Source organism: Opisthorchis viverrini (genome assembly GCF_000715545.1).
Source record: "Opisthorchis viverrini unplaced genomic scaffold opera_v5_33, whole genome shotgun sequence".
NCBI lineage: Eukaryota > Metazoa > Platyhelminthes > Trematoda > Opisthorchiida > Opisthorchiidae > Opisthorchis > Opisthorchis viverrini.
In genome coordinates this window covers 755,441-773,337 of record NW_008751689.1, presented here as the reverse complement: position 1 = coordinate 773,337, position 17,897 = coordinate 755,441, and the positions used below count along the sequence as shown (strand labels likewise).

At 41.1% G+C, this 17,897-nt stretch overlaps 1 protein-coding gene across 1 annotated transcript in view; it reads left to right on the top strand.

Annotated features, from left to right (window-relative positions):
- Positions 1–670: 670 nt before the first annotated feature.
- T265_02614 (hypothetical protein) overlaps positions 671–17,897 on the top strand; it is a gene marked incomplete at both ends in the record, with an annotated part of 60,329 nt that continues 43,102 nt past the window's right edge. Inside the window, 4 exons of the mRNA XM_009166912.1 lie at positions 671–1,250; positions 8,497–8,694; positions 9,805–9,882; positions 16,430–16,497. Coding sequence (XP_009165176.1) covers positions 729–1,250; positions 8,497–8,694; positions 9,805–9,882; positions 16,430–16,497 — 866 coding nt within the window. The remainder of the gene's footprint in view (positions 1,251–8,496; positions 8,695–9,804; positions 9,883–16,429; positions 16,498–17,897) is intronic.

The window sequence follows — 17,897 nt, the reverse complement described above, 5'->3', positions numbered from 1 at the left end:
CCATTTAACATAGCCCTGATCCATAACAATAACTGTCTTAAAAGCAGGCTTTGAGAAGATTATGTAAGACCGTTTTTGCTAATCATTGTGTATTTAATTATACGACCTTGTTTGTATTCAGGGAAATCCAAAAGTGGCTTTTCGAAAAGAGTTGAGGAGGCGAATCCCATAAATGCCTTCAACAGATGCTATTGGCTTCACCACATCGCCCGAGCACTTGAATTTGCAGCAACGTAGAGACTACTGGCATAGTATTAAGTCACGCCGCGCGAGATTTTGACCAGAAATCTGGCGTTGCACAAAAATAAATTCAGCAAGTTCAAACAACTCCGAAACTACTCACATGGTTGCTGAAAACTCTTCGACAGCCCACGACTGGTTTCACCCTCCTTAAGGCTCGTCAGATAGGCGCAGTCCCCGAGTATCTGTCAACCTTATGTTCTACTTGAACCCAAATTGAACTGTTTTCGTGACTGCGCCTACCTGATGAGCCCCAAGAAGGACGAAACCGGTCGTGGGCTGTCGAAGAGTTTTCAGCAACCTTGTGAGCAGATTCCTTCACGAAACCCCTGTTTTTCTTTTTTCCACCATTCTGGATCATACATAATACCTTCTAAGAGGGCAGAATCTAAAGGGATATATCACCAGCTCTTATTTCAGCTCCGTCAGCTGCTAAGTCAAATGTTACAAAGCCTCATCTAGTGAGCTGCAGTCAGACGGTAACAATTATGCGCACGAAGGATACGGACAATTTCAATGAAAAAATCCAAGGTGCACCATCCACGTTTGGGGATCGTTCAAGCCTCTCTGATTCCGCTGGAAGTTCATCACCAGCTCGATCTAAGAAACTGAAAGCTTCAGAAAAGACCATGCACAGAAAACTCGAAGGAAAACTGGATAGTCCAAAGGTCTCGAAAACCTTGGAAATTCACGAGGTTTGCTCCAACATTCAGTATTCCAAGCACCAAGAATTCAATAGACACCAAACACACAATCGAGTAAAACCAAAGTTTGACAAGTCACCAAAGCAATATCCTATTTGTGCCGGCGATGCAGCATCTTTGGAAGAAGCTAAGATAGGCAAAAATGAGGAATGTTCAAGTCAATCTGACTCCGAGGTGTCTATTTTATATCGTAGGGGCACCGTCAACGAAAGAAGGCAAAGACAACAGATGAATCGCAAAGGAAGTACTGTGCAGATTTTTAGAAAGAACGAGTCATTTCGGGAGGAACTCAGCTCCTCTGATAAAGTAAGAAAAATTATCTGAAACAATGAAATGCGTCCAACGGTGTATCGTATCAATGAATTTTTTGAGGTTCCAGGAACTACACTTTGAGCAAGTTATCATGAGTTTGGCTACGTCTAGAAACCGCATTTAATTTAGGGATTCCGTGCCGAAATCAGCTCGAAGAGTGTTAAAAAGGTTCAGCGTCATGTGATGTATAATGTTCAGTTATAAAATCAAAAAAAGCCTAGTGGATTAGGTCGCTGTAATCCGAAGTTTCGGTTGCCGTGGGTGACCTTTCTCAAGGATTTATACAATCAATTGAATACGAGTCAAATGCAGCGACATTTGAGTCCACATCTTATAAACGGCTACTGAAATTCATTCTTACCACCGGATATGTTGACCCATATAAAGGCTCTAGTCACGAAAAGAATGGAGATGGTATTAGAAAAATGCAAGCTCATGGAAAAAGGAAAGTTCAACAGGCCCCTTGCGAAGTTATAACCAGACAATTTTACCTGAAACGGTAGACTCAAACAGGGGTATCCCTCATAATGAGATGCAATTGGTAAAAGGAGGCTTAAACTTCAACGTTACTCGGAAATCGGTACCACCCAGAGAAATAATTCCGGTTATAGAGCCCGCACTCTCGAAACTCCCAGTAGAGAGATCAAAGGAAGCTCGACTACGCATCTACACTATTCTCAAAAACCGACTACTAATCCGAAGTAACCTGTAGTGGGAGGAGATAGGCGCACCGAACTGCTGAAGAAATAAAAGTAAATCCACATCACCAAAGTCAACAAGGGAAACGAAACGATTTTCATGAATCGAAAGGACTATGAGGACAAGGTGCTCGAACACCTAAAGTTGGGTCCCTACGAAAAGATCGAACTGCACTCAACAAGGTCAAACTGAGAGTTAATAAGTATCTGCAAGAGCAAAAACCAAAGTTTGGTCGAGCTAGGTGGCATTCACTGGCGCTAACATCCAACAGACCCGGAAGATTCTATAGGTTTCCAAAAATACACAAAACAGGTAACCCCATACGTTCCATTGTGGACTATACTACTTGCCCAACTTACAACTTATCCAAATACTTATGCAGTTTGTTGAAGCGGAATTATTAGATGGTGGAAAGTTACGTGAATGATTCTTTTGACTTTGTCAGTATCCTCCAGTCTACACAAATCAACGACGATGCAGTAGCAGTCAGCTTTGATGTGACAGCCCTTTATACTAGTACCGATTAATGACTGTTTATATTTTCTGTCTTCTGTTTTGTGTGACGACACATCTTTAGCACAGAGAACAACCTTAACCCCTGTTGATGCCATTATTGGTGTTGAACTGTGTCTAAACATAATGTATCTCCTCTTTTAAAACACGCTGTACAGACAAAGTGAAGGTATCGCCATGGGCTCTTTAGTGGATAATCTCTTCTTACACCATATAGAAACTAAGGTCTTACGTGAATCCACCCACCCACCACGCACCTAGCTGAGATATGTCGGTGACATATTTACGATCATATCAACCACACAATGGCAATCCTTTCTAAACCGCTTGAGTGAACAGTGGAGCAGTATACGATTAACGGTTGAAACTGAGGACGAGCAAAGAACCATTGGTTTCCTGGACTACAAGCTCTCACTTAACACCAACCATGGATTCTCGGTAGGAATCCACCGAAAACCTACACATTCAGAGAGGTATTCGCATTATGAGTCTTCTCATCCACACTACGTCAAACGCGCAGTTGTCGGGTCGCAAACCTATCGCATCAAGAAGCTATGCTCCGACGAATCCATATGAGCAGACGAACGGACGCGATTCAGTGGGGTAGTACAGCAAAATAAGTGCCCTTTCATGCTCACTGTCCAACAAATGGGATGAACGTTACTCGGAAGACCAAAACCCGATGGTCACCGTGGGAATACCTTATGGAGTTGGTACTTAAGACGCCATTCGAAAAATGTTTCATGATTATGATAAAAAAACATCAAAACACACATTAAAACGTTTTTTCGAATTGACAACACGTTACAACGACACTTTTTTGAGGGCTAATGGCCCCATCGAACTGAAACACCATACAGACTGCGTCTATCGAATTCCCTGTGCAGAATGTCTAGGGAATTACATAATCCAGACAGCTAGACAACCCCATGAACGGATCGCGTAGCACATATGACATGCGTTTTCCTCCAAGAAACCCAACAGAGTCGAAAAAAACTGGAACGCGACTCTGGCATTGCACTTCGCGCACACTGGTCAAAACATCAAATCAATTTCGATAGTACACGTATACTACAGTCAGGATTTAAGTCACATGTGGAATGGACGTGCGCTGGATCCCTAAAGATCAACTGCATTAACCGGATTGATGGAGCCATCATCTCATCTATCTGGACTGGACTTACTGCACACCTTAGCGGGCATGGTAACCAGATGTCAAGCAAGGATCTCAAAAGTGACGCATCACAACCCGCACAACAGCAAACGGAAGCGCATCCTAGTCAGCGTGCACACAATCACACGCTGACCCAATCTGACTGCCAAACGATCACCGGGATGCACCAATCACAAGACACGGTAGTGGACCCAAATGTCGTTGCATTTGACTCGTATTCAATTGATTGTATAAATCCTTGAGAAAGGTCGCCCACGGAAACCGAAACGTCGGATTACAACAACCTATTCCACTACGCTTGTTTTGACTTTATTATTAGAAAAACTCCACACTTTTAATTTACCAACAACTCCGAAAATATGATTACTAGTTCAAAATGAGGAAATCGAGGCCGAGCCGTAATTAGCAGCGCATATTCAGCTTTTCTAAATGCCTGACATGGCTTCACATCAGTACACCACACTCACCAGTGGCATCGTATATGTGTGTTCACATGGTGGTTCCCGCTGTCAACTAGGAAAACTAGGCTTTAAAGAGCCATGCAGTGGAATTCTATGGTTACCTGATGCTGAGCCTCAATATGGTAAACAACGCTGTCCGACCGGGGTTTACGGGGATCTACGACTTCCTTATTCAACGATTCACTATAACACTGGTAAATATATGTGTAACTAGTTTGGGAGCAGTTAATTCAGCTGTGTGACCAGAGGAATATCGTTTCACAAATGACAATTTTACTGTATCATGACTGGTTGACAGCTTCAAATGATGCAGACAGCTTTTTGTGAAATAGAACGAACAAACGGATCAAGGAGGTGAAGAAGTGCACATTTATATAGTTATGTGCATTTATGTATGTAGACAGAGTATCCGTTGTGCTTCAGATATCCTGTCTCAAATTAGTTGATGTCGAAATTAACAATGCATGATCCACTCTGCTGAATGGTCTTTCGTTTGACCAACTGGGTAAATCGATCGGTAGAGGGATTATTCGTTAGCATGAAAAGAAGCTCTTCTTGAGGACCATCAAAATAATGAAGAAGCCGTGGTCCCTAAAAGTTTTACCCCGCATCCGAAAATCTTGCTAAACTCTCTGGACAAATTAAAATACTTGTCGGGATGGTTGGACGCACAATGATTACTGACTAAGTTTTCGGAGAGGGATTGTATTCGCTTCAGGTCATCATGCGTTCAAATTTTGAGGTCGAACCTCACCTCCACGTGCTATCGTTTTTTACCCATCCTTTTATCAACACGCGCCCATATCGTTAACTATGGAGTTGATTAACTAGTTGCTGGTTATGTGCGCTCTACGGCACTTTGGTTACCAAAGCACCACGTTGATGATTGGTTGATTTACCTAGAACGATTGTGCGCATGTGCTCACGCAACTAGCTATGAAGCAGCCACCTAGTATTCGATTTACACGTCGTTTCCTGTGGCAACAGAATGCTTCGAAGTAAATAAATCTGCTTTTATATCGACTGCAGTAACCCGCACTGTCGGAGCACGTAACACTTGGTGGATGTATTTAACAGAAAATTGAGTTTTCATGCGATAAACCAACATCATCTCATGAGTGAAATAACGATGTCAGGAAGGTCGAACAAGGGTGTTGATGTAAGTTTACGTGCTGCACGTTTCGACTTCACTGTTAGGGACTTAAGTTCACTTTGGCCGCGTTAAACTCCACCCCGAGTGTGACCTTGAGAAAAACTGTGGGCTGCCTTCTGTAGCCTGGATATTGTAGCTGAGGCATTATGCAACCGTGTCAGCTGCAATAAATACTATTAAGCCCACAAAACCCCTCTTATTCTACTCCATCTTCAGTTAGTGCTGTCCATCCAAAATTCAAGAATCAAAGGGAGGCGTCATACGAGATATAGTTTTTGATTGCTTGTATACGACCAAACCGCAAGTGATCGATTGCATTTGGCCTGGCCACAGAGCAGATAGCATGAGATATACAAAACCACGAGAATTTTCTTTGCTCTACTGCCAGCTGGTCTGCCTGGTGATATCTGCCTGATGATATCTAGATACTTCGAAGATAGTGAATCAAAAGGAATACTATTTTATCGCCCTTTTAGTTTGACCATGAACATCTTGTCGAGGCTTCTGCGGTGTATTGATAGATTCTTCTGGATGGATAATTAAAATTCAGATTTAAACAAATCTCCTATGAATCTAGTAAACCGCCATTGAACACCATTTTCAACGCTTTCCACGGAATCCATTACCACTGGAGAGGATAACCATATCAGTTTATGGATAAATATTGAACCAGGAGGATTTCCAAAGAATGTGGGTTTCACCCATGGATTCCTAAATCTCTTTGACGACCTTAGGGACAGAGTCAAAGGGTACGCTAATACCTACGTATTTTTTCGACAGACATTGTCTTGTTGATGCAGCCCGACCCGATTCGTGCCAGAAAACTTGCAGCTACAACCACTGCATACGGATCCCTTTCAATGAGACGTGAATAATGCCAAAGCGGAAAGCTATTCGGTCTCCTTTTTATAGCTCCGTTTTCAATTCAGGTATCGACTGACTTTCAAGGATGAGCAGTCATGCATAACCACCAGCCTGCGACCCGAAAAGTTAGAGTTCAAGAACCATAAGCAATTCTTAAGAAGGCTACTAGGTGAACTTCTGAATGGACGTGTGATCGACCTCCCTCACTTGAATACACCAACGTTTAGTAAAGTTACCGAACTTTTTGAAGTCTTGAGATGCGTACATATGCAGTTTTTCAAATAATGAAAGCTTGTCAAGCAGTCACTCAAGACCAATTACAGTATACCTGACGGAATTTCACATCCCAGATTCATTTCATTATTCGTCAATTGGTTTCCACATACAGTGCGGTCCTCAAGCATGTTAACATATCCAAACATAAATGTGGACACATTTCTACCTCTGACTTCAGTTAGTTATGTCAAGTTCAACGTGGACATAACTATATACCATTGAAAGCAAATTCATTTGAATTTGTTCTCCTCCAAGGAGACCATCGAAAAATAAAGTACCATCAGCAGTAGAAATCGGAAAAGTGGTCAGAGCAGAAAAGTGATCAGCAAGTGTTCGAGTGCATTATTGAACGTCACGACCACCACCATCACAATCTTCGTTATTGTTATCAACGTCGTCATAGCCGTTATCATCGTCATAATGGCTCTCTTCATCATTGTCCTCAACATCCTCATACTTTTCATCTGTGGTGTTTTGGAGCCCACGCTTGATTCCACTATGAACTTGATGCGGCTAAGAAAAGTTCTGCCATTTCGTTTGACCCGTTTTTTCAAGTGTTCAGTCGGTCGAAATGCTGGTGCGTCCTTCTGAGGTAACGACATTTACTTACGTCTTACTTTACCCCGCTCCTTTGAGACAAGCTTTGATGATGGAGCTGCTCGTGCACGTGACCACTCAGTACCTGGTCAGTACCTCCGGGTCAGCTAGCCGGCAGAAGAGGACTGCCGTAGTTTCTTTTACTTTGAAGAAGATAAGGTCTTGTTTTCGTGATCTTCCAAATACTTGAAAAAATATTCAAAACTAATAAAAAGTGCTCAAAAATTTTTGAGGTAGAAAAAGAGACAGTAGACTGTTGACCAACGCTAGACGAATCTGTCGTACGATGGGATTTGTATTCTTATCTTAGTTTTCAACTGTTGGCTGTTGGTCCTTCACACTCTTTGGAGCACTGTAACCTGATGGAGTTCAATTTCATGACATGTCCTTGCCGGTAAATGAACCAATAGTCCAAGTTTCTAGTGCAGTTTCTATCTTTCACACTCTTGTGGCACATCCCTCTGTCTTGTTAATAGCTCGCAGCGTGTCGTTACCCGAAAGTTTGCTTTATGTACGTTTCGGACTTATTATTTTTCTCACGATATGGAAGCACCCCATGGAGAGACCCCCTTTTGAGCCTCTTTTAATGTCCAGTCGCAAGACAATGTCCAAGAAGTTCACACTGCCAGTGGCAATCTTGCTTTTTTGATACGAACCACAATGTTTTGTATTCGCAGTCTCCCTTAGAAACATGTCCCGAGGTTGTCAAGCATCACAAAGCATCTTAAGAGCAAGTCCTTCGCTTTGCTAGCTACTCTCCACACAATCCAAGCCTATCCCGGTTACACGTCATTGATGCTTTAGTCGTAGCACTCCGATAACTTATTTACGAAGGCTTGTTAAAAGAAGAAGTGGATTTGGTAAATTTTGAAGTGGGAATTCCGTCCGAAGGCATGCTCTCTCGCTTCTTCCACATCTATCTGGGCTGTTCGTTCCAAGATATACCATATATAGTTCTACTTGATAACTATTCACACCAAAGCCCCTCTGGTACCTGGACTTGCGTATCAACATCAGCCATATTTTGGAAGTCAAAAAGGCAGCCTACTTATGAGGCCGACAGGCAGTGACTGCTAATTCACTAGGAAGAGGCGTGGCAAATCAGCTTTGAGGTTCCGGTGACGCGCGTGACGGAAACCGAGCGTCATCGGTAGCTAAGTCGAGATGGCGCCTGTTCGGTAAGCGGACAGTCTGTCCTCCGGATGTCTTTTGAATTTTCATTTTAAGAACTAATAGAATATTTCCACTAAATTGTTATTTAAACGTTCCTCGACACTGCGTAAGCATGCTTAGCGCAGATGGCTCAGTATACACTGAATCACAGCTGACATAAGGTGCGAAAAATTCACTACACAAAATAGCCCAGCTGTGAACTCACTTTTATTCCTAATGAAAACTCTAGTTCACTGATCGAATACCCGGATATTGTTTGAGTAAATGTACTTTTGTAGTTAGTAGATAGCTGTTGGTAATTTTAGCAAACATGCCTAACCTGTTCTGTAGGAATACGGCGAGTCGGGTGAAGAGGATTCTGTCGCCGCAGCCACCGCCCCCAATCCTCCGACGGCTACATGGTCATCAGATCAGCGTGATTATCGGCGCAGATTAGATGATGAACTTGCGGTGTACAAACAGAAGCTTGCTTCTTATCAGGAGGGTCAGCAAAAGCAATCCGATCTGGTTCAACGCTTACAGGCAAAAGTAAGATAGCAGTGTAGCTTTGTTTTTTTATCTATGAGAGCACGCGGAAATGCATTTTGACACTGGAATAAAAAGGTTTCAAGAAAAATGGCTGCAACCTGCTGCACTCAGTTGTTGTGGCTTAGTTTAATTATCATAGAGTTTGGCGATAGAACCTTCCTTTTCTCATTTTATTAAGAACGAAATTCCACATTCGTGTTTCCAGCTGTCTTCGTGATTGAAACATCCTGAGTGTGCGTGGGTTTACTGCTTTTTTCTAATGGTCAAGAATGCTTAAGAAGAAGAAAATTCATGAGGAGCTAGAGTTTTCACAAACTGTAGTGTTCTTACCTATTACTGGTCCAGGGGCACACCAGATGTTTTGCACTAGTATTTTGTGGATTGTGAACCTCATCGGTTTTAACGCGCTTCTTCCTGCCAAAGCCGTGTTCGGTATTCACTAAGCTCACAGACTTGGAGGTGTTTGTCGCTGCCAACAACTGTATATTCTGTATTATTCCCACATTGTGGATCGAAAGGTCCGCCGATCAGGTCCGCTCTACAAGGCTATGAATGGTCATGTTGGCTAGCATTTGTAGGACATAAAACAGTCACAGGTTGCTGATCTCGATCAGGAGGAGGTTTGGGCTCACTTCTTCCCAAATAACTGCGTTAGACCATCATGCTTAATTCACAATCAGTGGACTATGATGTACATTGTTGGCAACATCTGGTATGGTTTACGTTCAGGGAACCATTTGTCAGTAATTCTTTTGAAAATGCGTCATGCACATCAAAACAACATAATTACAGTTTCTCCCCTGCGCTCCTGGGTGGGTACGGGTGGCAGTAAACGTTTAGCTCATCAATATAACCTTATGTACCAACAAGATCCTCATAAAAAGGGATTTCGACGAAAACGTATTAAATCCCAGGCAAATTAAACGGAAAATCAGCTGCTCCTGTGCTATCGTCAATCTTGACGCTGAATGTTGAGAATGCCACGCTGGCCACTTAAAAGTAGTTGTGTTCCCTGATGCACTCTAGAAGCAATTTCATTTTACTCGGTATTTAGTCTGTCTGTTTAACTTATTGGAATAACCACTATTCACGGTTGTCCTATTCTCAAAGGTCATCCAATACAAAGAGAAGTGTCGCACGCTTGAGTTGAAATTGCAGCTGGCCGAAGCGGAAAACCAAACTAGAAAAGTAAGTTTTACTTGGACTCCAACAGCGTGAATTTCCTACGTTAGATTTAAGTGAAATTACTCCACTTTTGTTAAAACTTTGCTCCAGCCTATTATTTTTTGAGTTTCTCTGGAATTTCTTTTGACCGCGTTTCCGTAGCTGTCCAATCTCTCTGAGTATCCGTCTGATCTTGAAATGTTGTATGAGATAGTAATGATTTGGTAACAAAAGAAACGGGCTCTGTATGTTGACCGACAGCAAAACATAGTTGCTTTCTTTTTCCCACACTTCAACACCACAATAACTCAATGGCGGACTCGTACGAACTGTGAAGCTCCCGTAACCCCAGCCACTCATGCATCAAACCATGAGATCAGGTTTCATGACCAAGCAGATTAAGCAAGATGCAGACATGTATTGTATCATACTTATGCCGTTGCTCTGCGCCGGCGCATCCACTTTTGTTTACCTGTAAGCCCGAGCAAAAGGTCATTCTACTGTGTGACTGGTCATACCACCATTTCTCGATCTTCCACCCGCACTTGGATACGGAAATCGGGGATGAAAGAGATATTTGGGACAAAACCCAACTTAGTCTGATCAGAGACTGGGATTTTGCAGAAACATTACATCTGTCCCAAAGTTAACCAATGCCAAATCAGGTAAAATAAGCCCGGAATTTATTTCGCGTTTTTATGAAGAATGTAGATAGGGCTTCGTGGAAGATGACAATCTAGTGACAACCTTGCTGAGAAGAGTTCACACTAGAAACCCATCTGTGTTTTAAAAAGTAGTTGCGTTGCCGCTGACTAATCGAATCAAGTCGTTGACAGAAACGAACCGGTCTATCCATATAACTGTCTGACTTTATTTTGTTCCAGATGATTGGTGGACCAGAGATTTAATTTGAAATTTCAGGCTTCACATTTATCTATAAGAGAAGTTCGTTGTTAGCCAAAGTATGAATATCTGTGTGACCCAAAGCACCAACATTCTTCGACACTACAAAGTAAATAACAACCCCACCGCCATTGACTATTAGGTAACGATCACTCCAAATGGTTTATATCATAAACCCAGCTGATACACTAGTGTACCGTATTAATAATCCTATCTTCACTGGGTGTAACTTGGTTGCAAAAAGCTACTTTTTGGAGCTCTCTACATTTGGGATACCCAGTGAAGTGATACAGCTGAAAGGGAAAGTGAAACCGTGCAAGACACCATACTATTGCTCGACAAGCATCAATATTTTCGTCACCGCGTAACAATTAGTCTTCGTACTAGCCGATCATGATCATTGGTCCTTATTTAATTTTAGCATGATGACAAAAACACTGCGTTTTTAGAAACCAATTGACTTGCATTATACCGTTGCACCATGTAGCGCTTTTCCGTATGAACCGCTTAGGTTCATAGTGTTGGACACCTGAGTCGTGAACTTCCTAGGAAACAGAAAACCTTGCAGTAATTTGCAGTACTACCAAAACAGACAAAAATTTGAATACAGCGGTTAAGAATCACACCATACGGCTATATTAGTTACTTTTCTAAAAAGAAAAGTAGAATAAATAAGTTGCAATCCGCCGAAGCTATTCGGTCGTAAGGATTATGTTGTTGTGCACGCCAAATATACAAACGGATGCAGTGATATGCAAGATATACTTACTCCAATTTTTTCATTTTTCCCCGATGATCAGAAGGGCTACTCAGAAATAAGTCTGCTGACTTATATTTACGTTTCCGATAACACACGGCGTTTTGTGTGGGTAGGTTACAGCTGGTCTTAGGGTGTGGGCCGGTGGCGAAGACAAATGAAGTTATACTTTAGCATTTCTGCACTTTAGAACAATGCAAATGTTTGAGTCGGGACACTTCAACATTGCACTTTAAAAAATAGACGATTGCTTCTGGGGTAGTATTTCTGACTCAGCTCCAATAAACGTGTGGCAGAATACAGATAGTGTCGCGGTTTTCATTAGTTATATAGGTTTGTTAGTAAATCAATACTGGTTTGCTACAGAGGAGAATGTTATTAGCTCAGGTAGCATAGATGGTCGTTGGTTGGTTCGCTGAACTGGGCTTGTCTCCAACCTAATGACCTGGTTTGAAGAAGAACGGTTGATTTTTAAGTGATGTAATTTATGGGCTACTATATATATATATATATATATATATATATATATATATATATATATATATATATATATATATATATATATATATATATATATATATATATATATATATATATATATATATATATATATATATATATATATATATATATATATATATATATATATATATATATATATATATATATATATATATATATATATATATATATATATATATATATATATATATATATATATATATATATATATATATATATATATATATATATATATATATATATATATATATATATATATATATATATATATATATATATATATATATATATATATATATATATATATATATATATATATATATATATATATATATATATATATATATATATATATATATATATATATATATATATATGGAGTTTTTTAAAAGCAAGAAACCATTCAGATCCGAGGAAAAGTTCGTTTTTCCGTACCTAAAACTCAATCCCTGAGAATAAGCATCTGTTGTTGTCGAGTAAAGAGTGGTGTTCTGACCAAAACGTCACCTACTTACAGGTATCCGATTATTTACTGATCGATGGCTCCCGAATCGAAACTTTTTGGAGCATCTATGAGCGTCCCTGTGCTTCAAACTTTCAAGCATATTATGTCGAGTGATACTGAATACCTGATATGATATCGCACTCGAATGCGGCTACGTCCAAAAAGTTTTAAAAAACTTAAAAGCAGGACTCTCGGTATATTAGCAACTACAAATAAGTGAATTTAGAGCTCCAGTTGTTCAATGTTTTAATTCGACCAGCCTTTAGGAAAACTGAAAATTGCGGCTCTCTTTCCGATGACCGTTCTTCTCCGCTGGAATCGATGGCATCATCCATGTGTCCAACATGCAAAAGAGAATAACCTAAAGATACCCTGTAATATATTCCACCCAGAAGACAGAATATCCGCAATTAGGATTTATTGTATGAACAGCTCTGCTCACACCTATCCTTTCGAAAAAGTCTCACTCTCATAAAAATAACATTGATTAGGGCCACTGTTTTGAGTCTGAAAATCGACGAAAACCTGTACGCTCAATTCAGTGTCCATAATTTTCATTTCACCTAGTTGAAGGCATGTAAAATGACATATCACTTGAACTCAAAGGCATCTTAACCCTTTCCAGCTGGTGTTTGTTGGCAAATATTTCTGTGTCTGACTGCACGAAACTGCTAACAGTAGAGTCACTGATGTTACCCTCCGTGCACCCATCCAATGGCCACAAACAAAAATGTGGTCAAAGGTACACAAACGCCCATCCTTAAAGGGTTTATCTTCAGGTCCTTCCTAATCAGTGTCAGTCAGCCGGGCAAACCAGTCTGACTAGTCAGCAGTATTCAGATTCACACTAAGTGAAAAGCTGGTAAGACTCAATTTTGCACCTGTTGGACTGTATTTAGTCCTGGGAACCATCCCGAAGAGCAGGAGGTAATCGGTTGTCACAGTGACGGGGTACTGCACATCTGACCAAGTACTAGTTGAGGGATTGAAAGAGGCGCGGAATGCCGGCAGTGTCAGAGTACTTTCGGTGACCTGTGACACCAGATCCCCGAGACCGCCTCTGCGTGGAACCACCAAGCACCAAATTGTCACAACAATCTTTAACACAAGATGATGCATCCGCCGCTGTGTCCAGAACCTGGAACAAGAATTCTCACGGCGATCTATGCCACTCGTTTGGATTCCCGGAATGCAGTAGAACACTGGATGATGGACATGGAAACCCCGACGTCTTCAGAGTTTTATGACAACAAATGTTCTCTCAAAATTAACTGACCTTCAACCCACATTGTTCAGCGACAGGATTAAAAATCTCATTCAGCGCTTATTTGATCAATCTAGGTCCATCTGGGGAAAGGAGATTGTCCCAGAAAAATGCGGGGAATCCATATTAGTGCGATCTAAAAAACGCGCTGGTAGTGAGTTCAGTAATCACAGGTGGATCAGATTAACCCCAGCCTTAACGAGAAAGTGGGCGACTCTTTTTCTTTCATCTCTATATGGTATCTCGGAAAACACCGAGTAAAGAGCGGCAAGCAAAATATCGATGTAATAAGGGTTGCATCAACCAAATCTGCACACTCCCTCAGGTTATAGAACAGCGCCATAGGCACAAACGGTCCACACTTTTAGTATTTTTCAATTTTCGAGGTGCATTTTACTCATTCACCCTAGCAAGCTTGTCCACCTCAAAAATTTTGTAAATATAATGAGATTTTTGTATTCCCAGGCGTCCGGTTGTGTGAGACTATACAGAAAGTCCTCCAAAAATCTTCCCTACACAAAGGGCTATCTGACAAGGAAGCCCAATTTATCTAGAGGAGGTAGACTCCCTGAAGTTTACCAGGACAATCTCATGCTATAGAAGTAAGGACCTTACCATAAAAATTCTGCGAAAAAAGTTTAGTGATACCCAAAGAAGCAAACCATTGAAATACTGATTACTCTGGAAAGAAGCAACTTTTTGGGACTAGTTCGTAATGTATGGGACATTCTCTGGAATGGACGATGTGAGTCACCTTTTAATGAAACAACTAAACAAGATACAAAAATCAAGTCTCTCAACTGCAAACTTTCTTTAAATGAACTTTATTAAATCGCACCAAGTTAATCGACGACTAAGATATAGAATGATTGTTTTACCAATTTGGACAACCAGCAGATATGAGTGTGAATCATTGGTGGACTCGGCGTACGACTTGTGCACATTAATCATAGATATCCCTTTTAGCGCCGTTGAACTGAGAAGACCAAATATTACTGGCATTGGAAGTTTTTGTTCAAAATTGAGCGAAATGTGCCTTCAGCTGCTCACGAAATTAGGAACTGTCTCTCAACGATAGCTGCAGAACAGTTGGGCTGAGAAAATATGGCTTCAGTCAAAAATTGGAATGTGCTTCTGACTGAGAAGTACCTTATAAAACATACCAAAACCCTCACCTTCAGAATACATTAAGACGGAATACTACAGCACTCTTCAGTTTGTATGGTGGTATGCGCCCAGGTTTTGCTGACGCTGCGAAAGTCAACTTAAAATCTGTTCATTTTTGCTTTTTTTGACGTCAAACTCTCATAACTTTGTTTGACCGATGTAAGCCATAGCTGAAAATGACCGAATACACTGAACATATTGGTTATTATTGTCTGAGGAATTGAGGACCAAAGAGTTATCGGCTGTTGGCTATCGTTGTAATCAACCAGTTTACTTTCACTTCCCCATCTGCAGAATCTTTTGCTGGTAGGACCGTTTTAACGTCTTTAAACATTACTCGCGCTGAACAGAAAGGCAGATAGGAACAGTGAAGTCCAACAAATATTGTCAAAGCCGAACCACGCGAAATGCATCGCGAAAAAATCTAGACGAAAAACAAATTATTTTATCGTGTGAACCATGCAACAACAATAAATTTCTGAGCGGGGTTGGCTGCTTACAGAAAATGAGATTCTGTCCGTATAAGCATGTCCTCTTCCAAAAAGCACCTCTTTTAGAAAACGTTTCTTCGTGAATGCGACAAGATTTATCCGAAAAATTTATTCTTCCTTGCTAACTTCTGCTTTAAACACTTCGCCGTCATTAGCATTTACTTGCTGAAACTTTAAAACCGATCTTGCATCCACATATAATTGTTTCGTTATTCTAATAAATCGTGGTGATTTCTTGGCAAGGTTTCAAGCGCAGATCTTAGTAAAATGATATGAGCGTGCTTGTTAAACTAGCAAACAGGATTATCAAAGCATACTGGAGAGCATTTTGTCAGGATATTACCTCCAAACCCATCATACAGGACTTGTAATCTATCATTGCCCACCATAGTTAAACGAACAGGAATTACAAAAATTTATGTTGAAAAACTCATCCACTCTACCAAATCGACCCTAGTTAAAGCTGGACTATTTCCCGTGCAAGCCTCGAGGCTGCGTCCCCAAATGCTATCTCTCTCTCTATTTGGTCCGAACAGAAACTGTGTTAATTATTAGTTCTGTTTCCATAGTTCTATTTATAAACAGCGCCTGATAATGAACTCCATGGGAGGTATATCCGACATCCGTACACCGAAAAGCGTGAATGACAGGGTATCATCAGGTGCACACCCGCATTACGATTCTCAGAAAATCACTGTTGGCTGCTACCCGGTGAAAGGACTGAACAATCAAGCCTCTTTGTGATACCAACTACAGTTTATGCAACCATAGCGATAATGAAACAATCGGGTTAACCGCCTATGTCAGCCATCTAACCTGCAACCCCGACCGTCCCTGAGGTCGACAAAAACCAGCGGGGAGCTGATTAGGTTCGAATGAAATAAGTATTACAATTGTTGTGTGAATATACTCGCTCATTATCCTTGAATGCCTAAATTCTCTAATGAATTTCCTCGTTTCAGGCCGGGATGGAAGAGAACACGGCTGAGTACGAAGCAACGTTGCAACGGCTAGACGAAGAGCAACAAAGGTAAAATTCCAGCAGGTGACTGGCGGAACAAAACAAAAACTTCTCGAAAAATACACTAATTTGCAAATCAATTTGGTTTCCTTTATGAAAATATACTGCGATATCTCGAATATCGTGCCAACTGAATCATGAGGCAGCCTGTGTGCAACACATTCAGCTGGAGGACATCATAATGAGAGATTCAATTGAGTCTCCCGTGAAAACCAAATTGATTTGCAAATTAGTGTATTTCTCGAGAACAGTGCAATTTGGGTTCAAGTAGATTATAAGGTTGACGGAAACTCGGGGACTGCGCCTACCTGATGAGCCCCAAGAAGGGCGAAACCGGTCGTAGGCTGCCGAAGAGTTTTCAGCAACCTTGTGAGTAGTTTCCTTTATGAAAACAAAAACTTCTTCTCTGTATGATTCAGCTTCATAATTATCCTCTGAATACCAATCGTAGGGTTGTTTTTTAGGCTGATAGGAAGGATATTTACACGCTCACTTTCTACATACCTATTTTTTAATTATTTGAATTCACCCTGGGATTATGTCTCCCTGAGAAACCATCAGTAGTGCAAACGGTTTGCATCAGATCCATTCAACAGATCACAGCCAAGTGTTTTCCTTCAAAATCTGTCTGCAATGTCCATTATGCAACCAAAATTTGTTTAATATTCACTGATGATGTCAAAGACCTATGATGAGGAACACCTGTCAATAGAGTGACAGCTAATCTTTGCAAGGTGCGTCAAAATAGCCAAGTCACGCATCCTGGTGTTCGGTATTGGCAGAAGCTGAATGTTGTCGTGTTCGTATTCAGTTGTAACACTCTTCGGGGGCCTAGCTGCCATTCACCTGAAGACGAGGGCTGGGATACTGCCAGGTTACCCAAGCCTAGACAGGAGAAGTCGAGAGGCAGAACCACGGACCTTCCGATCGGTAAATTCACGCTCTCACCACTTGGATAATCTTGCTGAAGGTTGTAAATGGACGTGTACTAAATGACAGTTATCCATCAGTCAAATGAGAATGCAGGTCTGAAGGAGAGATACGCAAAGAGGTGACTGTCGATCCACACTCTGGTCTTTGAACTATGAAGAATCTTGACCTAATGTTGGACACAAAAGGGGGGGGGTATGGAGGACAAAGCCACAAACTACCAGGACTTACTCTAGACATTCTTGAGATCAGCTATAAGAAGCAACCACATGAAGGAGTGTTAGCATCATCCGAACGGTTAAGACCAATGGTTCAAACACAACACCGTCATTCCGGCTGCTCTTGACTACGCCCGGGTAACCAGTCAATATCTCAACCCTAGTGCTTCCTTCGGGTGGTATGAAAGCTAGGCTTAACAATAATATATGTGTTGTTTTATTATGCGTGTCAAAAGATATCAACTCCAATCATAAACTCAC